The following is a 25769-nucleotide window of genomic DNA, read 5'->3' on the forward strand; positions in this document are numbered from 1 at the left end:
CTCTAAGCACTGCATAATCCTCCCCTACCTACTTACCCAATTACCATGTAGCTCCAGCCGCTGGCCTTCTGACACTTCTAGAACATTCTATGCCAGTTCCTGCCCCTCAGGTCTTCATCATTACCTTCTGCCTTGACGTCTCCTTCTGGCTCCTCATCTGGCTGTCTCTTTCTTGTCACTCAGGCCTAAGCTCAATGTCATCTCAAAGAGGCCTTCCCTGAACATCCCGATGAAACACTCCTGCCTAGTCTCTCTCCTGTGACCCCGTTTGAGCTCTCTCTTAACACTCATCACTCTTGGAAATGTGCTTTTTCTTTGTCTCCATGGAGCTCAGCTGTGTAAGGGCAGGTGCCCGGTCTGTTTTGTCCTAAGCTACAGCCCCAGTGTCTAGAAGAGTGCCTTCTATACAGTAGGTATTCAATAATATTTTTGAACAAAAGTATGGGTGAACAGACTGAGAATTCCACAGAATCCTTAGCTATAGAACCTTGGGCAAGTTAGTTAACCTCTCTGAGGCTCAGTTTGCTTAAATGGGGATAATAGTACCCATAAAGCCATCTTCTTCTAAAGGTTAAATGAGCTCATGAATGGGCCTGCTGCAAATCCTAAGCAAATTATTTAACTTTTCTGTGTCTCAGTTTCCTTCTCTTTAAAGTGGAAATAATATATACTTAGTGTCTGGGCACAGCGGCTTACACACCTATAATCCCAGCACTTTGGAAGGTTAGGAAGGAGGATTGAGACCAGAAGTTCCAGACCAGCCTGGGAAACATAGCAAGACCCTATCTCTACAATAAATAAATAAGTAAGTAAATAAATAAGACTTACTATCATATGCTAATGAGGTGACTCAGGGTGGATCTCTAGGTAGTGTCAGGACTGGGGCTGGTTCTAGAAAGACCATACTTGTGATTAGAGGGTAGTAACTTTCAGCCGCCCCCATTCCTTTCCTTCGAGGGAGGGGAGGGGAAATGGAGATTGGATTATAGTCCTTTTTTTGTTTGTTTTTGAGATAGAGTCTTGCTCTGTCACCCAGACTGGAGTGCAATGGCACTAACACGTCTCACTATAGCCTTGACCTCCTGGGCTCAAACAATCCTCCTGCCTCAGCCTCCCAAGTAGCTGGGAGCATATGTGTGTGCCACCACACCCTGCAGTTTACAGTGTAAACTAAAAAAAAGTTAAAAAAAGCTTTTTTTAGAGATGAGGTCTCCTGGTTCTTCCCAGGCTGGTCTTGGACTCCTGGGCTCAAGCGATCCTCCCTCCTTGGCCTCCCAAAGTGCTGGGATTACAGAAGTGAGCCACTGCGCCTGGCCAGCCTGGATTTAGTCTTGAGTAAAGAGACCAGGAGAACTTCTGGTTGGCAAACACATGGAAGTGCTGGGAGCAGAGGCACTGGAGAGGCCATAGGATCTCCACAGACCTCTCCCTTACCTTGCTCTCTGCATCTCTTCTATCTGGCTGTTCCTGATTTGTGTCATTTATAAACCAGCAAGTATAGGGGAGTTGTTTCCTAAGTTCTGTGAATTTCTGTCATTCTAGTGAATTGTCAAACCTGAGGAGGGTGATGTGGGAGCCCCCAGTTTTAGGCCAATTCATTCAAAACACAGGTGGGCTCCTGGAACCTGTGTCTGCTGTGGCACTGTCTTGTGGACTGAGCCCTTAACTTGTAGGGTCTGTGCTAGCTCTGGGAATTAGTGTCAGTATTGAACTGTTGGATACACTCAGTGATGATGGTGGACTGCAGCACTGGCTGCTGGTGGTTGGATGATGGTGGACTGCAGCACTGGCTGCTGGGGGTTGGAAGAAAAATCTCACATGTATCCCACAAGGTTGTGGTGAGGACTAAACTAGTTAGACTGTGTCACACCCTCAGAACAGGACCTGGTGCATGGGAAGTGCTCAGTAAGCATTAGCTGCCCATTACTTATACTATCTGTCAACTCCAGGACTGGGGACAGAGAAAGGAGGGTAGTGAGCGAGAACAGTGCAGAGGACTCACTGAGGGCCTACTGTGTGTCCAGCTGTGTTTTGGGCTCCCTGTGGAGTGTGACGAAGGGCCATGGCCTCTAAACACATTCTTGTCTTTGGGAAGCAAATACTGGTGGGGATCCAACACAACACACACGTGCGCACAGACACACACACACCCCTCACACACTCACACTCTCTCTCCCTCCAGGTCAAGCCATGTGGAAAGGTCTCTTAGGAAGAAGGCAAGGGCCTGCAGAAGGCTTCCTGGAAGAGGAGGGGCTTGGGCTTGACCTCCAAGGGCAGCTCAGCGTAGGGAATACTGGGCCTCTGTGACTTTTCCAGGAGCTCTTGCCTGGCTCTGCCACTGCAGCCTCCTCTCTGAGCATAGGCCTGGCTTCCCAGCCCCCTGTTGAGCCCAGCTGGAGGGAGGCCCAGCAGGGTTGTTTGGGAGCTCTGCAGTGGCAGCTGGGGGAAAACAAGTGCAGGTGGAGATGACCCGGCCCTGCAGGAAGGCAGCTGCTGTCCCTCCCCAGCAGGTCCTCTCCTCCCTGCCAGCCCCTCCTCCACCTCTCTCCCCTTCTGGCCTCTCCCTCTGACCACTCTTGCTGTGCCCCAGGAGGAACCTGCTCACCCCTCAAAGGGACCAGGACTTCCAGGCACATCTGACCACCCTCTCCCCAGGGGTGGGCTGCACAGCACTCTGGTGGTGGGATTTGAGGAGCTCGAGGAATTCTGCTGAGGAAAGCTGGGAGAGCCAGCCTCACTGAGACAGGGACACAGGGAAGGACAGCAGCCACACCACACACAGGGGAACAGAGGGGAAGCCCTCACTCCAGCACAGCCTCCCGACACCGAGCTCCCCGGAAGGAAACCAGCATACTGCTCCAGACCACCGCTTCCTCACTCCACTCCTCCCTTCCGCTCCACTTTATCAATCCTGTTTTGGCCACTATTTGCAATACATTTATTGATAGATTTCCCTCAGATATGAGAGGAAACTACTAGAGCTGTGGCTGAAAAAAGGGTCTCTGAGTTATTCCTTGACAAGCTCAAGGAAGGTTGCCCAGTTTATAGGCAGCAGAAAGATGAGAGCCTGCTTGTCCAAAGCCCAGCTCTGGAACAAATGAGTTGTCTGACCTTGGGCATGACTTCCTCTTACCCGTACCACAGGAATGACATCATCTGGTACATGGGAGGGATTGGGTACTTAACATAGGCAAAGCACTTAGTGCCTGACACGTGTAAGAACGAAGTATTATTAGTTGTAGTAGCAGTAGTATTTTGTAGCTCTAGTACCAGCTTGAAGTGTCTCCATTCATACAGGGTAGGTGCTTAATTTACAAGAGTTTTTTCTTTTGAGTTAAGCATACTACTGTTAAAATGCCAGCCCGACCCAGGTGAAGGGGGTATGCAGACTCCTCCTTTCCAACATGAGACTGAGGCACCCTGAGATGAAGGGAAGGTGATGGAGGGTGGGAAAGGACCAGGAACGGAGAAGCGAGAGGTCCCCAGCCCAATTTTGTATGTTTCATCTTCCCCAGAATCTTTACTTCCAACAAGCCAAGCCCTCATCCTCCCTTCTCGTCGCTCCTCTTACATACCAATGCCCCCCAAGGCACTCCTGGCACCGCCAGGGCTGCTCTCCTCCAGTCCACTGGACTTTTCCCATACTCCATCCAAAAGTGCCTGAGGGATCCAGAAGCCCCCACTGGCATTTCCTGACTGTGCTCAGCACTCTAGTTATTTGCTTTTTAGCTCTGGTTTACCTGCAGCTTAAAGTCTTTCCCTCATGCTTGTCTGAACTCCTCCAAAGTTGGGTCTCCCTGTAGCAGTTCCCAGAGCCTCCTATCCCCAGGGATTCCCAGGCCACCAGGACACGGGAGTGGACTGGCCCTGGTCTCTTACCTGGGTCTCGGAGAGGTTCAGCTGGCGGGCCAGCTCAGTGCGCTCGCGGCCCACCACGTACTGGCAGCGCTGGAACTCCATCTCCAGGCGGTACAGCTGCTCAGCAGTGAAGGATGTACGCGTCCGCTTGGGCCGGTCCAGGTCCAGGCCCTTGGGCAGGACAATTTCCCGAATTGTTCCCTTGGCATCTGCAGGGGCCATGAAAGGAGCTAGGTTAGTTCATTAGCTGGGGAGTTAGATCACCAGCAAACATCTTAATACAAGGTGGTGTGATCTATCACAGAGCTCCTCCGGCCCGGATCTGGCTGCATGACCTGTGACAAGTTGCTCACCCTCTCTGGTCCCAGATTCCTTAATCACCCAATGCAGGATATTGTATCTAATGGGTGGGTAAATGTATGTGAATAGGCCTTAGTACAAATGCCAGGTCTACCATCATGGTCTGGAAAGAAAGGACTCACTCTCACCCAGCCAGGATTCTGGACCCTTGCAGAGTAAGGAACAAATGGGAAGAATATGCTGGGTCCTCAAGTACATAGGGAATGATGGGTTACAACTGAGTGTGATTAATCAGCTAAGACTTACTGGAGAGGTCAGAGCCAGGTCCTAAGCATGCTCTCTCTCTCTCTCTCCTCTCTCTCTCCTCTCTCTCTCTCTCTCTTTCACTCTCTCTCTCTTTGTGTGTGTATATGTGTGTGTGTGTGTGTATGCGGGAGTGTTCCCCACAGACCTGGGCTCCATGAGGAGGAGGCTAACTGATGTGGGGCATGGGACAGACTGGGGAGCTGAGGTCCCCAGGAGGGCCCAAGGACAATACCTGCCATATCAGGCTGCTGGCATGCCTTCCAGAGCGGGCACTGCTGCCACTCCCCACGTGCCTGGTCCTGAACAGCAGGGCCACTCCTGGACTCTGACCAATGCCCTCCATACACAGGGTCTCCAATATTTTGCAGCCCACTGAAGAGAGATTGAAAACCCAGAAGCCCATGTTCCCCACACATTCCCAATAAAGAACTTAGTAACATTTAACTATAGGGGTGGAGATGATCCATGTTTGACCCATGCATACTGATGGCTTGAATTCTAGTTATTAGAATATTTTGTGTTACAAATTAGATTGTGGAAATATGCAACGTCACATCCTGTAGGATTTCACGAAATCACTGCGAATGATGTCTATGATAACGAAGATAAACTAACAGGAATTTCCATTACTTAACATTGACAATGGGAAGCTTACCAATTCAAGGCCACGGTGAGGGAGCCCAGGGAAGAAAGCAACCCTCCACAGGTGCAGGAATTCTAATACCCTCCAGGGGGCGCACGCAGTCGGAGTTTGCAATGCGGCCAGAGTGGGCAGTGGCTGTTGACATTCCAGCCATAACAAAGGCTGACGCTTCTGCAATACTTGCCCTGGGCCAGGCACTGTTCTAAGCACTTTTAAATTAAATTAAATTTTGTTTGGTTATTTATTTTTTGAGACAGGGACTCACTCTCACACCCAGGCTGATGTGCAGTGGTGCCAACTCAGTTTACTGCAGCCCGCACCTCCAGGGTTCAATTGATCTTCCTACTTCAGCCTCTAGAGCTGGGACTACAGGAGGGCACCACCATGCCCAGCTAATTTGTGTATTTTTTGTAGAGACAGGGACATAGGGGGTTTCACCATGTTGCCCAGGCTGGTCTGTAACTTCTGGGCTCAAGTGATCCGCCTGCCTCCACCTCCCAAAGTGCTGGGATTACAGGCAGGAGCCACCACACTTGGCCTTATTTTATTTTTTAATTTTTGTCTTTGTTTTTAAAAAAATGAGATGGGGTCTCACTTAGGCTGGTTTCAAACTCCTGGGCTCAAGTGATCCTCCTGTCTCAGCCTCCCAAAGTGCTGGGATTACGGGTGTGAGCCACTTCAACCTGCTGTTTTAAGCACTTAAACCTTTCCAATGCCTCTATGAATCTGGAACTATTATGATCCCCATTTTACAGATGAGGAAATGCAGTAACAAACTTTAAGTAATTTACTCAAGGTCATACTGGCAGTGTCCAAGAAACTCTTGAAACACCATCATTTTACTTTTTGCCTACCCTCAGTTGGTAATTCTTAATAATTCAGTTGATAGGTTGAAATGAAGAGGATGTGATCATAAGTAAAAGATGGACTCTTCTGGATGGGTTCATCCCTCCCCTGGAGGACATAATGGAAAGAGCTGTATTTGGGATGTGCTATCTGCCAGGAGGCTCATTTTGATCCTCAGGGACTATGGGACCTACCTTGAAAATCCTTGCTCTAGAGGATTAGCCTGAGCCCCTCCCTCCAAGTGCCCCACTCGTGCCAGTTGACACCCCTCCCCCCAGGGTATGCTCTGGCTCCTGGCTCAAGAGTCCTGGCTCAGATCTCACAGGTCCTCAAGCAGGTCCTGTTCACGGTCAGCCTCAGGGAGAAGATGAGCCAGGATGGAGGATGTGTCACTGCTCAGATGTGGCCTCCCTGTCAATCCCAGGCGAGGTCCTGCTAGGGTGCTGGGCAGAGCCTATCAAAAGGATGTGTTGCAGGAACTACAGGCCTCTTAGGACAACTCAAACTCCCCAGCTCCAATTCGGTTCACATTACAAAAAGATAGGTTAATATTTGTGACTCCACTGTGACCGGGTCAGTCCCCTTTGCTCAGATTCCATAATTTCCAATTGCGACAGCAGACTCAGAACTTTGTTACAACACCCCCAAGTGAATCCATCTCAAATGGCACTGATTTTATCAAACATGTTTTGTGGGGTATGCATAGGAGGAAGGGTGCTGTTACATCTGGTATCAGCCTGCTGAAGCCCACCCTGCAGCATCTGAGCCTGAGTCCGTAACCATGACACCAAGCCACCCCTCTCTCTTTATACGAGAACTAAAAGGAGCATTGCCACCTCAGGGAGCAGCCAAGTGCCCCTGTCTCCCTCAGGGTCAGAGAGAAAGCAACCCCATACTTGCCACCAGATATCAAAACATGCCATACAAATAAGCTCATGAAAAATGTTCAACATTGCTGTCCATCAGGGAAAGGCAAATTAAAGCCACAATAAGAAACACCTATCGGAATAGCCAAAAGAAAAAATACTGAGAGTGGAAAAGCTTCTGAGGATGCAGGGAAACTGGATCTCTCCTACATTGCTGGTGGGAATGGAAAATAGTACAACTAGCCTGGCAGTTCCTTAGAGATAAACATATACTTACCTTACAAGCCAGTGACTGAACTCCTGGGAATTTATTCTAGGGAAATGAAATATTTGTTTTTGTTTTTTTTGGAGACAGAGTCTCACTCTATCCCCCAGACTGGAGTACAGGGGCACAATCTCGGCTTACTACAACCTCTGCCTCCTGGGTTCAAAGGATTCTCATGCCTCAGCCTCCTGAGTAGCTGGCTAATTTTTGTATTTTTAGTAGAGATGGGGTTTCTCATGTTGGCCAGGCTGGTCTCGAACTCCTGACCTCAGGTGATCCACCTGCCTCAGCCTCCCAAAGTGTTGGGATTATAGACGTGAGCCACCATGCCTAGCCGAAATCTTATGTTCATACAAAAACCTATACACAAATGATCATAGTAGCTTTATTTGTAATAGTTCCTGACTGGAAACAAATCTGACATCCTTCAGTGGGTGAATGGTTAAACCAGCTGTGGTATAACGGTACTCTGGGATACCACTCGGGGAAAAAAAGGAATAATGATTGATAGACACAACAATTTACTCAGGAAATTATATTGAGGGGAAAAAGCCAGTCCCCAAAATTATGCATTATATGATTCCATTTATTTAATATAAAAGTAACAAAATTATAGAAGCGGAGACCAGATCAGTAGTTGCCAGGATTTGGGGATGGAGGAAGGACCTGGCCGTCAATGAGTAGCAAGAGGAAGTTCCTTTGTGGTGACACCACAGTACTATGTCATGGCTGTGGTGATGGTGATGTGGAGTTATACATGCAATAAAATGCCATAGAACTATATACAAAGATCGAAAAAACTGAAAAGAAAAACAGGTGAAATCTAAGGAAGGTCTGTAGTCTAGTTAATTATATTGTACTAATGTCAATTTCCTGGTTTTGATCATGTGCTATAGTTTGTAAGAAGCCATCTACAAAGAAGCCAGGTGATGAATACACAGGACCTCTCTGTATTATTTTTATAACTTCTTGTGAGTCTATAAAAATTTCAAAATAAAAAGTTGTCAACAAAAGCATGGCATAAAGCTAGAGTGAAGTGTTGTCACAGAAATTGACAAATCCATGAGTAGAAAAAACACAGTAGTGTCTCTGTATTCCACTTGTTGTTTGTAAGATGATTTAAAATGATACATAAATAAGCATATGTCATTTTAAAAGTTAGGTATGTATTTTAATGCTTACTAGAAAAAATTTAAACCTATAATTTTATAAGCTTAGGATGAGGCTAAAGTGGAAATTTAATCTTAAAGTGCATTATGCTAAAATATTAAGAAAATAAATGGAATGTGAATATAACAAATGGAGATGGGACTCAAATGACTGCATATGGGGAAACAATGGCATGGAAAGTACAAGACACGGGGATATTAGACACATGTATCCATAGTGATAGAGTTTGCCATAGAGGGGCATTTGAGATGGGAAAATGGTGGTCTAGTCAATATGTTAAGCAGATTGGTGACCATACATTGTATGTTTGGAATAAAATTAAGTTAAATTCCGTCTCACTCTGCAAATAACAATACATTTCAAGTGGATTAAAGAGCAAGTCATAGATGATAAAATGATAAGGGCATTAGAAGAAAATAGGAGGGTGTTTTTAGAATCCTAGGCTTGGGATGAGCTTTCTAAGCAAGGTACAAAACTGGAGGCTGTAAAGGAACACAAAAGATGTATTTGACTACATTAAAGCTAAAACCTTGGATGACAAAAGCACCAAAACCAAGGTAAAGTACAAGAAACAGATTTAAAAAAAAATACTTTTAAGAGTCAAAGAGGCTGGGTGTGGTAACTCACTCCTGTAATCCCAGCACTTTCAGAGACCAAGGCAGGCGATCACTTGAGGTCAGGAGTTGGAGACCAGCCTGGCCAACATGGTGAAACCCCTTCTCCACTAAAAATATAAAAATTAGCTGGGGGTGGTGGTGTGTGCCTGTAATCCCAGCTACTCAGGAGGCTGTGGCATGAGAATCACTTGAACCTGGGAGGTAGAGGTTGCAGTGAGCTGAGATCATGCCACTGCACTCCAGCCTGGGTGACAAAGTGAGACTCTGTCTAAAAATAAATATAAATAAATAAATAAACAAGGCAAAGAAATAGTATCTAGAATATATGAAATGCACTTACTAAAATTTTTTTTAGGGTAAATAGCCTAATAAAATAAATGGTCAAGTAATTTATCTGGGTCATTCACAGAAAAAGATAGCTAGATGGCCAATAAACATATGAAAGGATAAGCATAGCTTCACATTAATTGATATAATACAAGTTCCAGCATCAATGGAAAATCCTTTATCTCCCATAATATTGAATATTGATTAAGAACAATGATGACAATTAATAACAATGATGCACAGTAGGGAAATCCACACTCCCATACGCTATTAGTAGAACCATAAATTAGTCCATCTTTTAAGGCTGCATTTATCAGGATTAAAGATGCACATAACTTTTACTCCAATTATTTTATTTATTTTTTTCAGACAAAGTCTCACTCTGTCACCCAGGCTGGAGTGCAGTGGCGTGATCTTGGCTCACTGCAGCCTCAGCCTCCCAGGTTTGAGCGATTCTCCTTCCTCAGCCTCCCAAGTAGCTGGGATTACAGGCTGCCATCACCACACCTGGCTAATTTTTGTAATTTTTTAGTAGAGTTACCATGTTGGTCATGCTGGTCTCAAACTCCTGACCTCAAGTGATTCACCCACCTTCGCCTCCTAAAGTGCTGGGATTACAGGTGTGAGCCACTGTACCCAGCCTGATTTTATTTTCACTGGTATTTGTCCTAGGGAAACACAGGCTCAGGTGCTCCAAAGTGTATACAACAATGATGTGTATTGCTGCACTGCTCAAAGCACCAAAAATTTGAAAGCATCCTCAATGTTTTCCACAAGAGAAACAACTGAACAAATTGTGGTACATTCATATTATAAAGTACCATGTAGCAATTGAAAAGAATGAGGCAATAAACTATATGAACAGACATTAAGTGCAAGAAAATAAGTTAAAGAATAATATGTGTAGTTTAATCTCATTTATGTAGATTAAAACAACTGAATATATTCAATCATTAACATGTATTTAATAAGCACCTATGTGCCAAATACTATTCCAGGGCCTGGGGATACAGAAATGAGCAAAAGAGAAAAGCACCTGTTCCCATAAACCTTGTAATGGGGAGAGAGACAGATAATAAACGTAAAGCAATTTATTTATTTATTTATTTTGAGACGGAGTCTTCCTCCGTTGCCCAGGTTGCAGTGCGGTGGCATGATCTTGGCTCAACAGCACTTTCTGCCTCCCAGGTTCAAGCAATTCTCCTGCCTCAGCGTCCCAGGTAGCTGGGATCACAGGCACCTGCCACCATGCCTGCTAATTTTTGTATTTTTAGTAGAGACGGGATTTCACCATGTTGCCCAGGTTGGTCTCAAATGGCTCAAGTGATCCATCTGCCTCAGCCTCCCAAAGTGCTGAAATTACAGGTGTGAGCCACTGCACCCGGCCTTCAAGAAATTTATTTTTAATAAAAAATAAAATTTAAAAATATGTAAGTAATCCATATTTCTATGGGAAATAATATAACAAGGTAAGGGGATATTACTGTTCCTCCCCTAAATAACAAAGCCCAACAACCAGAGAGTGTGTGTGTTGCCGTATCCTTTCTCTCTGCTGTGATGGTCCTGGAAACAGGAGTGAAGAAGCTGCATTAGCCTGGGTTTCTGAGAACCAAGATAAGCCCCTGTCCACTTGCAATGGACTTATGTGAGTGACAAATGCACTTGTGTTTTGTAACCCTTTAAAATTTGGGGTTGTCTCTGCAGCAAAATATAGCCTATCTTACTAAAGTAGCCCCCTTTTTTGAATTGCTCCTTTTCTAGGAGGAGTTTGGGGGAAGCATCAAGAAAGAGGAACAGCTTTCATTCCAGGGATTCCTTTCAGGTAGGCACTTGTTAGGATGAAATGGAATGAGTCCTGCATTTTGCTGCCCCTCAAGTTTCCTCAAAGAGGGGTGAGTTCTGGGGGTGTATGGGAGGGAGAATTCTGCCCAAAGAGCCTTTGCTTGGGAGAGGTGGTGACCCCGGCCTGATAATAATTAGCTTCTGCTTCCGACCTCCAGGACCAAATATTACTCCCTGCTGGCACCTCTCCCAAGAGACCCCCCACCTCCAAAACCCTATCTCACTTTCTTTCCTACCTGGCACCGGGTAGTCTCTTGGCAAGGTCCTTCCTGGCCCCACCTACAAATACAATGGGATTACTCCAAAATTTCCTTATGGAAAATTCATTCTCAAGTTTATTGGAAACATTGAAAATGGAAAAATAGTCCAGGCTTGGTGGCCCACACCTGTAATCCCAGCACTTTGGGAGGCCAAGGCAGGCAGATCACGAGGTCAGGAGATCAAGACCATCCTGGCTAACACAGTGAAACCTGGTCTCTGGCTAACACAGTGAAACCTGGTCTCTGCTAAAAAAAAAAAGAAAAAAAAAGAAAAGAAAATTGGGGGCCCATAGTGGCACATGCCTGTAGTCCCAGCTACTCTGGAGGCTGAGGCAGAAGAATCACTTAAACCTGGGAGATGGAGGTTCAGTGAGCTGAGATAGCACCATGGCATTCCAGCCTGGGTAACAAGAGTGAAATGCCATCCCCTCCCCCACCAAAAAAAAAAAAAAAAAAATTAAAGAAGGAAGAAAAAGGAAAGGAAAGGAAAGAATAGTCAATAAAGAAATGTTACACAATAGGAGTGAATACTAGTATTACCACACAGCAAATATGTTACAAATCTGCAGCAACTAAAGTGGTATGATGCTGGCACAAGAATTATGAAGCAAACCCCTGTGTCTATGTGGATCTGGTGTGTTACGAAGACAATATTTCAGAGTAGCTGGAGGAAAGACAGGGTTATTAAAGACATGGCTTTTGGACAATTAATTAATTATTTGAAACAAATTTATTTCTCTCACTGTGTGCAAAAATAAACAAATTTAAATGTAAAAAAAGCTCTAAAAATTAATTGAAGAATAACTATAAAATAACTTTTTTTTCTTTCTTGAGACAGAGTCTCGCCGTGTCACCCCCATGAAATTTGGTGGTGTGATCTCAGCTCACTGCAACCTCTGCCTCCCGGGTTCAAGTGATTTTCCTGCCTCAGCCTTCCAAGTAGGCTGGCACTACAGGTGCCCACCACCATGCCCTGCTAATTTTTTTTGCATTTTTAGTAGAGATGGGTTTCACTATGTTGACCAGGCTGGTCTTCAACTTCTGAACTTGGGATCTGCCCACCTCGGCCTCCCAAATTGTTGGGATTACAGGCGTAAGCCACTGCACCCAGCCCAAAATAACTTTTTAAAAAAGAAAATAAATGACATATTTGAGTAAAATAAATGCTTCTGCAGGTTAAGAGACAGTTAAAACACAAAGATTGGGAGAAAAATATTCATAATGAACGATTAACAAAGTCCTAATGTCTGGTATACTCACAGCCTCTGTAAACCAATAAGTGAAATCAAGCAGTCCAGCAGGAAACTGAACAAATTATTCCAAGAAGAAACATGTGGTTAATAAATATGAAAAAATACTTGAGCTAGAGGAATCAGAGAAATAAAGTTGTAACAGCAATGAGATATCTTGTTTTTTTTTTTTTTTTTTTTTTTGAGATGCCGTATTTTAGCTATCAGACTGGGAAAATTGTGCTGACAAGGGTAAGCAGAATTAGGTTCTCTCAAGCTCTGTTAAGAAAAACATAAATTGATATAGTGTATGGTTTTTGAAGAGAAATAATGCCTAGCTAAATTTAAAATGCACGGTTCCTTTTTCCCAGAATTTTTATGGTGCTTTCTATCACAGAGAAATATTGGCATACTTGATAAAGACAGATTCACTGTTTGCAGAATAGTTTGTAAGAGGAAAAAAAGGGAAAAAGCTGAATGTTTATGAACAGAAAAATTGTCGATAAAAATCACAGTCTAGTAATAACTTTGGCTATATATAGACATTAACAAGAATGAGACACATCACCTGGATGGATGTTCATTATATAATACAAAGTGAAATGGCAAGTGTGCATAAACTCATTTTTATATTTAAAAAAACAGTAAAACTAAACTCTTTCTGTGTGTGCGTCTGTGTTTTTGTAGCCACATAGAAAGAAGTCTGGCAAAATAAGCACCACTCTTCTCTTGCCTCTGGGGAGTGCAAACTGGTCAGGGAGGAAAGATTCTACTCATTTTTTGTCTTTCTTTATTTTTTATTTTGCTGCGAAGACTAGGTTATAAAAATTTTTGGTAACAAAAATTTTAATATGGTTGTGCATGTATATATAATATTTTAAACTCTGGATGAAGCTTTTTCTAACTAGAAGTTAGAATCTAGAAGCCTGAAAAGGAACAACCATTAAATGTGATTACAGTTTAAATTTCAGTTTAGAAAAAAACAAAATCCTACAAAGAAAAAGCATTTTTTAAAAATGACTGGGAGTTGTTTGTAACGAATGTCACAGAAAAAGGGCTAATTTCCTTACTATATAAATGGTACTTACAAAGATAAGAAAACAATAAATGATCCAATAGGGAAATGGCTAAATATATAAATAATTCACAGAAGAGAAATTTAAAATAAGAATGACTATGTAAAAATATGCTTAACCTCACTAGTAATTTAAAATACTAATAAAATGAGATTTTTTTTTTGTCACTTGAAAAGACTTTACTCTAAAAAATTAAATATATCCTGAATTGGGAGGATGTAGAGAAATGGTACTTTTATACAAGATTGCTAGTAGTATAAATCAGCATAAGATTTTTTGGTATAAAATTTGAAAATATCTATCATAACTTTAAATGTATCTCCTTGGATTTTAAAAGCTTTCTTCTAGGAATTTATCCTGGAATTATACTGATATCATGTATATGTAAAATGATTCTTATTATTTTAAACATTTTATTATGACAAATTTCAAACATTTACAAAATTAGGGAGAGCAGTATAATGAGCTCTGATATACGCATCCCCCCAATTTCAACTATTAGAAACTCAGGAACAATCTTATTTCTTCTACATTGCCGTAATTGTTTAGCAAATTCTAGAAGTCATAACATTTCACTTATTAGTATTCCAACATGTATCTCAAAAAAAGGGGAACTCTTTTTAAAAAGTCACCTACAATACTATTATCACAATAAAAATAGACAATTATTATTTAATATAATAAAATATTCCACCTGGTTTTACACTTTGCAAATTGTGGCATAAATAAGATTTGAAAAAAAACCCGTTTGTTCAGGGGAGCACTCTTTCTACAGTGTAAATGAGGTGTTCCCTGATAAAAAGATAAGAATAATTAAAAATAAAGCAAACCATTTGTTCAAATTAGGGTACAAAGGTGTTCACTACAGCATTTTTTGTAATAATGAAAAAGCACAACCAACCTAAATATCCATCAATAAAGGACCAGTTAAATAAGTTGTATGATATCTACATAGTGGAATCTCACGCAGTGGTTTAAAAAGAATGAGGGAGTTCTAGAAAGAAAGATTTTCACAAATATTCTTTTACCCTACTTGCAAGCTAAGACAAATTTTTTAAATTAAAAAAAAAGCCATTGCAAAAAAAAATTCCATTTTTGTAATATGTAACTTATATATTAATATTTTTCTATTGTTAGGTAAAGTTTAGAAAGTAAATCTTAGAAGTGGAAGTATATTATGTGGGGGAAATGAGAAACTTTTAAATTTTACATGACATAGCAAAACAGTATAGATTGCTTTTGTAATTAAAAAAATATTTTATGAGCGGCCCAGGCGGGAGGATTGCTTGAGGCCAGGAGTTTGAGGCTGACTTCCTCAATATAGTGAAACCCTGTCTCTACTAAAAAATAAAAAAATCAAAATTTAAAGCCAGGCCAGCATGGTGGGGAGTGCCTGTAGTCCCAGTTACTTCAGAGGGTAAGGCAGGAGAACTGCCTGAGCCCAAGAGTTCAATGTTATAGTGCACTATTGTTGGGCCACTGCACTCCAGCCTGGGCGACAGAGAGAGCCCTAGTCTCTAATAAATAAAATATAACCACATAATCAATATAAAAGATATTTTATACTTCTGAAAACAAAAGACATCCTAAACAAAATTAAAGGATAAATTGTAAACTTTAAAGTGTTGCAATGCATTTTGAAAGCAATACATAGAGTTTCTACAAATCAATAAGGAAACTAGATATTTGCAAATTAAACTGGTCAAAGGAAATGAACAAATAGATAGAAGAAATGCAACTAGCTAATAAATATGAAGACTGACAAAGAAGAAATGATATAAAACATCCAATGTGGGGACAGGGCAAAGGGGTGGGCATAAATTACTGAAGTTTTCCTGCAGAATAATTTGATAATATCTATCAAGATATAAAATGTGAGCTGTGCCAGCAAAGTTTGAAACAGGCACTTTCAGGCATTGCGTAAATTGCTACCATCTTAAGGAGGGCAATTGGACATTACCTTCCAAATTTCAAACACAGATACCCTTTGACCCACTGACCCACTTTAAGGAGCTTCTCTGACAGATATACTCACACATGTGGAAATGACCAAGAAACAAGTTTATTTATTGCAGAATTACGCATAATTGCAACAGATAAGAAAATAACCAAACCTCCACAAATAGGGTACTGGTTATATGACATACATTATGATCCACCCAGTCTATTTAAATGGAATATTATGCATCTATAAAAAAACCAAAAAGTTATTTACATCCCAAGCTATATTGGAAGGAAACAATTATATAGCTGCACTGATTTCCATAAGCATAAACATTATCTGGAAGGACATACTAGAAAGTCTTTGAGCCAGGTGGGAAGTGGGTGATGGGGACCGGGATAGGAGAGGTTTTTCACCGGATACTTTTTAAAAACTGCAGTGGCGTCCACCTGTAATCCCACCTGTGTGGGCGTTTGAGTCCAGCTTGAACCCATAAAATAGTGGGACCCTCCCATCTCCTGATGTCTGAAAAAAAGATGTTTTGATGAATTAGTTACCTATTTTACAATTATCTATTACAGTAAATTAAATATATTTAAATTGTGTGTAAGTCTTTTGAAACAGCAATTACACTGCTAGAAACTTATCCCACAGAAACACTCAAAGGTCGTGAAGACCCCTGCCTTAGGAGCTTAGTTACAGTGTTTATATTAAAGAAAAACAACCCCAAGTTCCCTCCAGTCGTTAGGGGAATTAGGCTTTCCCCAACCAAAGAATATTTAACTTTGCAGTCTAGAGACCGCAAGAACTAATTCAGCAGAAAAGATGATCACTGCAGATTAAATTTTTGAAATGGTAAATTGCAAAACAGCCTATGAAATATTTATTTATTCGTATAGGAGCGTGGAAAAATCGCCTGGAAGGACTTACCCAGAATTGAAAACATTGGCTATTTCTGGGATCCTTCTCCGCTTCCGGTTTCTAAAAAAATCGAGCTCGTATTACTTTTTGTATTTAAATCCTCTATTTGCCTGTCTACACTGTAAGTGTGGCCCTGCTGTGCCTCGCAGGGTGTCCTTTGCCTCGCCCTGGCTCCCGCAGCTCCGCGGGTGGACGCGGTGGGCTGCCAAGTAGTGGGGAATGGACGGTGGGTTAGGCGCTCTGAAAGTCGAAGTCTCCAGCAGGACGCTCAAGAAACCGCGGCTTCAATTGCGCGGCTATTTTTGGCTCCAGCCATGGGCTGCAGCCTTGTGAGCTGGAAAGGGCAGGGGCACAGATTTATCCAGTTATTTCTGTCAACGCTCTGGCTGCCTTTGCCCGTGGAACCTCACACCCGGCAGCCGCCGAAAGCAGGACACTCGCGGTTGACCTTAGGAGCGGCCCAGCGCTTCCCACGACCTCCGCTCCAGCCTGGGCCAGGCAGCAAGCGGCCTCATATATGAGATTTTCAGGTTTTGTATTTCAGTGCTTACCAAAGCTGCGGATTACACAAATAAAATTCCAAAACTATGGCGTTGTCAATTCATGTTTTACCAATTATTCTATGTTCTGCCATGATCACCGTTTCATATAAAGACATTGCAACGTCGAAAAATAAGGTAATCTTAGAACTCACACTTTCTTCCGGGAGAAGTAGTTGGCCGCCTAGTACCTACAGAAGTATGCGATGCTGATGAATTTTGTCTCGTTTAGGTTATTCGAGAAGTATTTATTGAGTGCCTACTGTGCGCTAAAAGCATCTGGGGAGATCGACTGGATTTGGTGGGAACAGAGACCACCACCAACATGCGCCTGGTGTTTAGGGAACCGGGCTCCGGGCGCCCGATCCCCTGGACCTGAGCGCGGAAGTCTCTACCCTGCTGCTCCCGGCATGGCTGTGGGAGCCGGGCAGGAACAGCACACATCCCTGGGAAGCTGCGTGCCGGGAGCTTCAGCCAGAATCAGTCTGGCACACAGTAGGTACGTGGTAATGTTGGTGGAATAAGTTAAAGAACAAAAAGGTGGGGTGGCTCAGTCCTGTAATCCAGCACTTTGGGAGGCTGAGGAGGGAGGATCGCTTGAGCCCAGGGGTTCAAGGTTACAGTGAACTCTGATTGCACCCTAGCACTCCAGCCTGGGCGACACGGGCAACCACTAATTAAAAAGAAAAAAAGAACAACAACAACAAAAGGACAAAAGATGCCAAGGCCACGCGGTGGTGGGGAGGGGTCAAGGAGGGCTCTGAGCCTTTACAAGCCCCCAGGGGTGTGACCTTACAGCACACCCCTCCGGGTCCAGCAATCACCCTGACTTTCCGGGCCCATTCACCCTGGCTCTGTAGGCCACATCCAAGCCTGGGGCTGCTACCTCTTTCTGCTGTGCTGGATGTCACCGGGCAGCATCCGCTAGCAGGGGGAGAACCCAGGACACTGAAACCCCCAACTGCCTTCCGGGGTGAGTGGGGTTGGGGGTGTGAGATAAACTAGGCTCCTGGACCTATCTGGTCCCAGGGATTGGTGGGCAGGCCCACTCAGCCTTGGTGTCCTCTACCAGAGCATCTTGAACTGGGGTACAGAATCTGGGGACGCACAGCCAGGTAATTGGCTACTTGCTTTCCAAGGGTAGTCAGGTCTAGCATTATTTGTGATTTTATATTAAGCGAAGTGCAAATAGGCAAAATTCATATGCTCCATCTCCCACCATTAAAATAGAAATCAAAGAAATGTAGCCAACAAGAAGGGAGCCTGGAGCCAAGGGGGAGTTGGGGAAATGGCACCCAGGCCACGGTGATGCATAGAGACCCTCTCTCCTTAAAGGTGGTGCGAAAAAGAAGAAGACTTGAACCTGGTGGCTTTGACTGAACGCCACTGCTATCTCCCATCCCTGAAGGGAAGTCCCTGAAGATGTGGGTGTGGTGGGATGCGGTGCCAGTTCCACAGGTTCCTGGATCTACCAGACCAGGCGGGGAACAGAAATAGCCTGAGGAGGGAAGGAGCCATCTAATCTTCCTGAACGGCTCCCTGAAAATGAAAACTGGGCGCACAAGACACACCAACAAGATGATTTTTCGGTTTGCTGGTCTACTTCAGCGTGTGTGTGTGTGTGTGTGTGTGTGTGTTGGGGGGTGGTAGGAAGTATAGAAGGGGTGAAACAAAAGAAGACCCAAATAAGAGGGCTTGGCATAGACCCACTATGGGAATGTGGGTCTCCTGCTGAAAACAAAAAGCGACCCCAAGAAAACAAAAAAGAAACCCTCCACAAATACTAAAACCAAAAAATAAAAACAAATATAAAAATCTCAAAGTGCAGTTCCTTGCATGAGCCATTTACACCTTTCCACGTCTGCCTGGGGGCTAGTCCTGGGTTATCAGGTCTATTAACAGATTCAGATACTGAGACTAAAGTCCCGTGGTCCTTGCTAAAGGCCTGCTCAGCAGGGCCAGGCCTGCGGCCCGGGCCGATCTCTCCAAGCCCAGTGGCCGCTGGAAATCTAAACAGCTAGCATAGGCCGGCCGGTGATGAGCCTGGACGCGGCTGCTGGAGGTGAGGCGTCGGTCCCTGCAGTAACCTCCCAGCCGGATCCCCAAAGCTGCGGCGACTTGCATGGCTTCTTCGGACGGGTCTCTGGGAGCAGGGCCCCGGTGGCTGCACGCCATTGTGCTGCGTGTACGTGTTCCGACTTGAGTGTTCCTGGAGATTGGGTCCCGGCTGCCCGCGGATTCTCCCAGGGGCTGGACTCCACTAAAGTCAATCCCACCCATTCCACGGCGGGAATCACCCAGCCCAAGCCAGAGGCCTGGGCTTCACGCGTCCCCTTACTGCCCCCAGCCATCCGCACATCCATCCAGCTCCCGGTCAAAAGCGTTTTTTGCTGCTGCTGGTGGGGTTGCAGCGAGTCACTTCTCCAAGGAATCCTGCAGTCACCTTGTCCTTCCGCTCCCAGACAAAGGGGTTCTGAGGGTTTCCAATAGGGTTTGAGGACCCGCAGGGGTGGCTCTTAGCCTGGAGAGGCCGCTTTGGGTGTAAAAGTTGCTGTGTTGGGTGACACTGGTGGACAGACTTTCACGGATCTATCAAAATCGGTCATTAAATTCGCATCCGGAGTAATTTAGGAAAAGGGTGCTTTTGAGTGTGCAGGTGCCAGCGTGGATGGAGAGTTGTAGGGAGTCTGGGGTCAGAATTGTCCACCTCTTCTGCCTTCCAGGATCCCAGTTCCCCCTAAAAAGCTCGTGCTCGGCTACTGCCCTGTGCTGTTTGAACCAGGCTTAGAGGCTGTTCCTTTGGTTGCTTCCTGTCTGCCTTTGGCCAGCGGTTTCCAATATAAAACAAAAGGATTCCCCCTTTCCCCGGCCCTCACTGGTCAAGGGACTGCGCACTCAGAGGTGTGTAGCCGACTTCCCAGGCCTCAGGATCCGAATGGGAGGCTCTCTGTGTCCGTGGTGCGATGTGCCAGGTATCTGTTGTGCGCCAGGCCTATCATCTCAGCCACTCAGTCTGTGTCCCTATGTGATGTGAAGGAGACTTCATTTTGAGTCAGGGAATTCTGCAGGTTTGGCCTCCCTGGGTCCCACCAAGGAAATTGGGGAGGACCGCACTGTGCAGTCTGCAAGGTGGTGCCGATTTTCCTTTACCATCAGTGGGTTCTTGACCTCTAGTTGCTCACATCCCAGTACAGCCCAGGCCCTGGGCCCAGAGCCAGAAGGAGAGGGGACAGGATGACTTGGGAGAGGCTTCGGACAAGCAAGGTCCACTGCCCCACCCATCAAAAGTTGTTCGTGGGTCATCTCAGAGCTACACCTTTCCTTCTGTCAACAAATATATATGGAGATCCTGCTGGGTGTTTGCAATTTTACAGACATCATCTCTGATTCTTGACAAGGTAAGGATTATGGTTCCCTTTGTAAGATGAGGAAGCAAGCAAAGAGAAACAAAGAAACTGGTTCAGGTTTAAAGGGCTGTAAGGCCAGTAATCTAAACCAACTTTGCCTAACTCTCGTGCCCAGGCACTCCCCCTACTTTCTCAACAAACCTGCCTTCCTATGGTATGCCCTTAGGCAGAGGAGTGCAGAATTTAAGGAGGCAGAAAGGACCCTGAAGGGGTGAGGCTTCCCCAAGAAAGGGGAGGCTCTGGGGTGGCTCCAACCCAGCATCAACACAGGACTGCAAAGGCAAATGCCTCCCTTTTACCTTTTAGTGGTTTCCTTCCAAGGTACTTTGGGAGGATGTGTTCTCAGAGGTCAAGGGCAAAATGTATAGAGGGCCTTTTATATGGAAGGGATGTTCATTCAGGGGCCAAAGCAGTTCAGACTTTCCTTCACCAGTGCCAGGCCTGTTTCATTGATCAGAGCCCTGAGCCATGGCGGGACCGCCAGTGACACAGGTGACCCCGGCTAGGAGAGATTAGTGGTAAATCACATCCTGAGCGTTTCAGGCCCATAATAACCTCCTCATCATTAAATGGGGAAGGGCAGAGGGATTTATAAAAGCCCCATTTGTCTTTCATTTCTGTTAGGAGTGTAGATATATCCTCTATGCATTATCTTAGTATTTCTATTATATTTTACTAATGCAATGGAACCTCTGTGTGTGCCCATACATTTATAAATGTATGCCCCCTGAAGATGCACACTGGCTGTCTCACATCCAGTGCTAGCCCATCTCTGCCTGGCTGTGGATTGCTCCCAGCTTGGGTGACCTCACTTCACAGGATGAAGCGTCACTTGAATTACACCTTCTATTAGTTTACTCCTGAAGCCTATTTAATTAACATCTGTACACAAAACTTATTTGCTCTACATAGAGGGTTAGTAGAGTGGAGAGGGTGTTAGGTGGGCACAGAACTCACAATTGTCCTGGCAGAAGAAAATGCCCGCCCATAGGTGGGCTTCAAGGTAATAAGTGTCAGAGGCAGGGACTTTAGATCTTCCCCTGGGAATGTGATCCCCCTGGGGGACTGATTTCTCTGGTGGTCCTACAGATTTCTTTAATGGAACCAAAAGGGCTGCTTATGCCTTGCACTCGGGACACCTCACAGTCTAAAGAATAAAATGGGATTTAATCCCTGATGCCCAACAGGTCCACACACCTGCTGGAATTCCTGATGGTATAACTGGTCTTGACTCAAGCGTCAGCTATGAGTGGCAGTGAGCACCCACTGTCCCAGTGACAGCTGGCACCAGGAATGTTTCCCAGAGCTAGGGCCCCTGCCTCTGTGTTCAAGGCAGTCATCAGTCACCTTCATACTGGGCTGCATGAATGCTTTACCCTGTCTTCAGTCCCCAGAGCCACCCACACCCAGCGCCACAGAGAGGTCGTGCCCAACTGGCGCAGGGTGTCCCAGTCAGCTTGAAGGTACCCGAGCTCAGATCAAACAGAATTCCCTCGCTGGAACGACCCAGGGCCAGCTTCTAGCCTGTTGCCTTTCCCCAGGTAGAGGTTAAAGAAATCAGCTCGGGCCAGTGGCCTCCAGAGGCCCCGAGACTCTCCGGAGCAGCGCCCGTGAAGAGGCTAGAAAGAGGCAGGAGAAAGAAGCCGCGGGGAGGGAGCCCAGGAAGGAGCCATTACCGCCAGTAGCCTCTTCTGGCGCTGGGTCTAACGGTCCTGGGGCTTCGGGATGGGGGAGGCAACAGACTTCAGGCTTGGCCGGGGACTGGGGTCGGGCTGAGGGCAAGACCCCGGAGACCCCTTTCTCCTCCCATCTCGCCTAGGGAGGCCCAGTTCAAGGGAAAGCAGAGCCCTCGGCATTGCCAGAGGCTGGCGATGGGGGCCTGGGGAGCCTCGGCCTCGCGGCGAGGAGGCCGGAGAGAGCTGGGAATCGGCGGCAGTCCAGATCGAGGCGCTTGCCGGAAGAAGGTGCTGGGAAGGCGCGTTCGGCTGAGAGGAATGGCGGGGAAAGGAGAGTGGAGGACAAGGGCCGAGGGAGAAAGGGAAGGACGTGAAAAGCCAGGCCTCGGGAAGGCGGCGCCGAGAGCCAGCTGGGCCCAGTTGCCTAGAGGAAGTGGGAAGCGAGAGAGTGAAGCACAGCGGGCTAACGCCGCGCACGCCACCCTCTGTGTCCCGCGTGGTTTCCCCCAGGCACTGGTCCCGATTGCCGGGGACGGAAAACGAGGCTGGGCAGGAGGCGAGGAAGCAACGCGGCCACCCCGAATAGCCGGGGCCTTTTCCTCCCGCGGTTGACGACGCTGCTCCCTCTACGTCCTGTCCCCGCGGAGCGCGCGTGACGCTTTTCTCCGCACTTGCCTTGAGGGTCACGGGACAGAGACCAGGATCTCAGCAACCCGCGCTCGGTTTCTGCGATCCGGGGTGGGCCCAGGGCTAGGAAACTGGCCAGAGAGGCGGAGAAACGGGGACCGCTTCGGTCCCATTCGCTGCTTTGTCCCCTGCCCTCAGCTCAATGTCCAGCACACAATAGACGCTCAAAATAATATTTGCTGAATGAATGACTGGATGAGGAATGAATGAATATATGAATTGGGAGGTGTCAGCTGCAGGAAGGTCGGGGTCCCCAGTATGGGTAGAGTTAGGGTCCAGTGGAGCAGGGCCGCGGGCTGCCCCCTTACCTCGCACCAGGATGCGGCGGCAGTGGTCTGCCTCGCCGGGCCCGGGCTGTCCGTCGCTGTCCGCGCCGCTCTCCCTGGAGCCGGTGGGACTGGAGGCCGAGGTCCCGGCCACCTCTGTTGGGCTGCGGCCACCGCCGTCAGCTCGCATGTCCTCCTCTCCGCCGCGCCCGCCGCTGCCACCAGACTCCGCCCGACGCGCGGGGCCCCGGTCGCGCTCGGCGCCCCCATCGCCCATGCCGACCGCCACTGCCAACCCAGCTACGGCGGAGCCAGCCTAGGCTGGCCCTCAGCGCGGCTCCCCGCCCCTCGGGCCCCTCGCGCCCCCGCCCGACTCCTCCTCAGGCCCCGCCCCGGCCGCTGCTCCTCCCCTCTCTGCTGATTGGACGGGAGTCAGGGTTCCGGGACTCCCAGTCGCGCCGGGACTCCGCGCTCCGGGGAGAGGGGGGAGGAGGAGGGGAGCGTCGGCCCCACTCCACCCCTAGTCTAGCCCCGCTCCGAGCCCAGGCAGAGGGAGACTGAGGCGGCCCTGGGGAACGCCCTACACCCTCTCCTAAAGTTGATCAACCTCTCCTCCCCCTCCACCATTCCCCTAGCCTACTCACCTCCCGGTTCCCTCGGTTCCCAGAGAAGCGCAGCCGCTTCGCTCCGGCCGGTTCAGCAGGATCAATAACCAAAGTGCGCAAAGAAGGCGACCTCGGCGAGACCTACCAGAGAAGAGGAGGTTGGCCTCGCTCGGGCGCTTGGCGGGGTGGGGTCGGTGGGGGGTGCTGGAGGCGGGGGCGCAGGCCTGGGTTCAGTGCGCCAACCTCTAAATTTATACCCACACCCACACTCATGAAGGCGGCCGGGAGGACTCTCTCCCCCGGCCCTCATGGAAGAGCAAGGGCGACAGTAGGAGAATGAGGCTAGGAAAGTGAGGCAAGGAGACCGACTCACCCGCATCCCCCGGGGAGAGTGAAACAGCGCACTGACAGACTGCCGGGTGCAGGCAAGAGGCTCTAGAGTGAGGCTGAGACCGTGGTAGACCGCAAAGTCCTGGATTTCCCGCAGGTCTGAGGCCGTCGCGGGGGACCGCACCATGAGACAGGGATAGTAGGTGGGGATTTTCTTGTTTCCCTCCGCGGAGCTTCCCCCGAGCTCGGTCGCTGTCCCGGGTTCCGCCTTCTCCGAGGCTGCGGAGAGGTAAAGGGCCCAGGTGAGCACAGCTGGAAGTGAAGCAGGGTCAGGCTGTGAGGAGCTGAGCAACTGCGGTCCCGGGGCGTAGCCCTCCGAAGCGTGAATCCCCAGGTTTTACTGGAGAGGCCCGCGCTCACCCGAGTCTAGCGTTTCTCTCAACAGCGCCAGGAGGGGCCGGGCCCAGATTTCCCCTTCTTTGACTCAGAAGGGGGCCTTGACGAAACATGGTGAACGGAGGTGTGTGTGCAAATGTGTGCACGCGCAACAAGGCCCGTGACCCTTCCCCTAAAGCACTACAATCTCAGACTTTCCTTCGTTTTTCTGACCTGCTGGCGTGAGCAGGGTGCTTGGGTCTGTCCAAGAATCTGGTTAAGGGTGCCTGCGAGAGCGGGCATAGCTGTGCCGGTGAATAGCTGTGCGGATGAAAGCAGCTGTAGCATGGCTCAGTGTCCCTGGTGCAGCCTCCATTAACCCTGCGAGTGGGAAAGCAGGTATATGAGTGTGTGCGCTTGTCAGTGCCACAGTGTGTGTCCAGTGTGCTTGGGTGAATGCTTGGGTGTTTCCGATGCAAGATGTTTCCGCAGAAGGTGAGGTTGGGGGGGACACACCAATTATTTAATTGAATGATGAATAGCTACTCCACTTAGGGTGTGGGACCTAGAAGGGGAGGGTATAAAGGGCAGGTCGGGAGGTCTTGCTGGTAATACAAACGGAAAGAAGGGAAGGGAGGAAGGAAGGGAGGAGGGGAGGAAGGAAGGAGGGAGAGAGGAAGGGAGGGAAGAAAGGTAGGAAAGAAGAAAGGAAGGAAGGAAGGAAAGGAGGGAGGGAGGGAGGGAGGAAGGAAGGGAGGGAGGGAAATGCAGACACAAAGTGATTTGGGTGGGTGGTGGGAAAGGTGGGATTGAGCCCAAGGCTTAAATCAGGGTGTTCAGAGGGAGAGCAGTGTGAACTACCGGTAGGTGTTGAGAGTCTGTGGTCCTGGGGCTGTAGGAGTGTGTAGGTATATAGGAGGGAGGGGTGAGAAAGGTTTATAGAGTTTCAGGAGGGTCCCTGAGAAAGTGTGACCCAGTGGAACCCAGCTGGGCTGAAGGAATCCATGTTGCCTGTGTGCGGTGAGCTCTCCACACTGTTCCTCCTGGCCTGGTGCTTGGAGTGGCAGCGAACTCCTTAGTGACCGACATGCAGTTCAGACCTTCTCTCTCCCCACCTACCAAGCTCCCCAAAAGACTTGTTCCTCACCCAACCACCATCTCTACTCCGCACTTCAGTTTTTTGCCTCTCTGGATCTCTCAAGTTTATTTTTATTACTCGAGTAAGATGCATCTAGTATACAAAAATTATAAACAGAAATATAAGCAAATATTCAGCTTGGCTGGACACTGCACCCCACCCCCAGCTTTAGCGGTTCCACTTGCTGCAGGCCTCAGTTTCTGTGCAGACGAAAATGGAAAAACAGCACCTGGTGTACCGTGCCAGGCTTTGTTTGTTGTCATCGTTTTAATTTTTCA

The 25769-nt window shown here is 47.2% G+C and overlaps 1 protein-coding gene and 1 long non-coding RNA gene across 2 annotated transcripts in view; both read right to left on the reverse strand.

Annotated features, from left to right (window-relative positions):
* The window catches only part of VAX2 (ventral anterior homeobox 2), a 31512-nt gene extending 8147 nt beyond the window's left edge, over nucleotides 1-23365 (reverse strand). The window contains exons 1-2 of the mRNA XM_002807532.6: nucleotides 23086-23365; nucleotides 3880-4067 (exon numbers count right to left, since the gene is read on the reverse strand). Of these exons, the coding sequence (XP_002807578.4) occupies nucleotides 3880-4067; nucleotides 23086-23320 (423 nt within the window). The 5' untranslated portion in view covers nucleotides 23321-23365. The remainder of the gene's footprint in view (nucleotides 1-3879; nucleotides 4068-23085) is intronic.
* Nucleotides 15648-22725, reverse strand: LOC144579269 (uncharacterized). Its single transcript, XR_013526506.1, has 2 exons — nucleotides 21612-22725; nucleotides 15648-20422 (listed from the first exon to the last, which is right to left on the reverse strand). It is a non-coding gene; the product is annotated as an uncharacterized LOC144579269 (long non-coding RNA).
* Nucleotides 23366-25769: the final 2404 nt, after the last annotated feature.

The sequence above is a fragment of the Callithrix jacchus genome, chromosome 14 (genome assembly GCF_049354715.1).
Source record: "Callithrix jacchus isolate 240 chromosome 14, calJac240_pri, whole genome shotgun sequence".
In the NCBI taxonomy this organism is placed as follows: domain Eukaryota; kingdom Metazoa; phylum Chordata; class Mammalia; order Primates; family Cebidae; genus Callithrix; species Callithrix jacchus.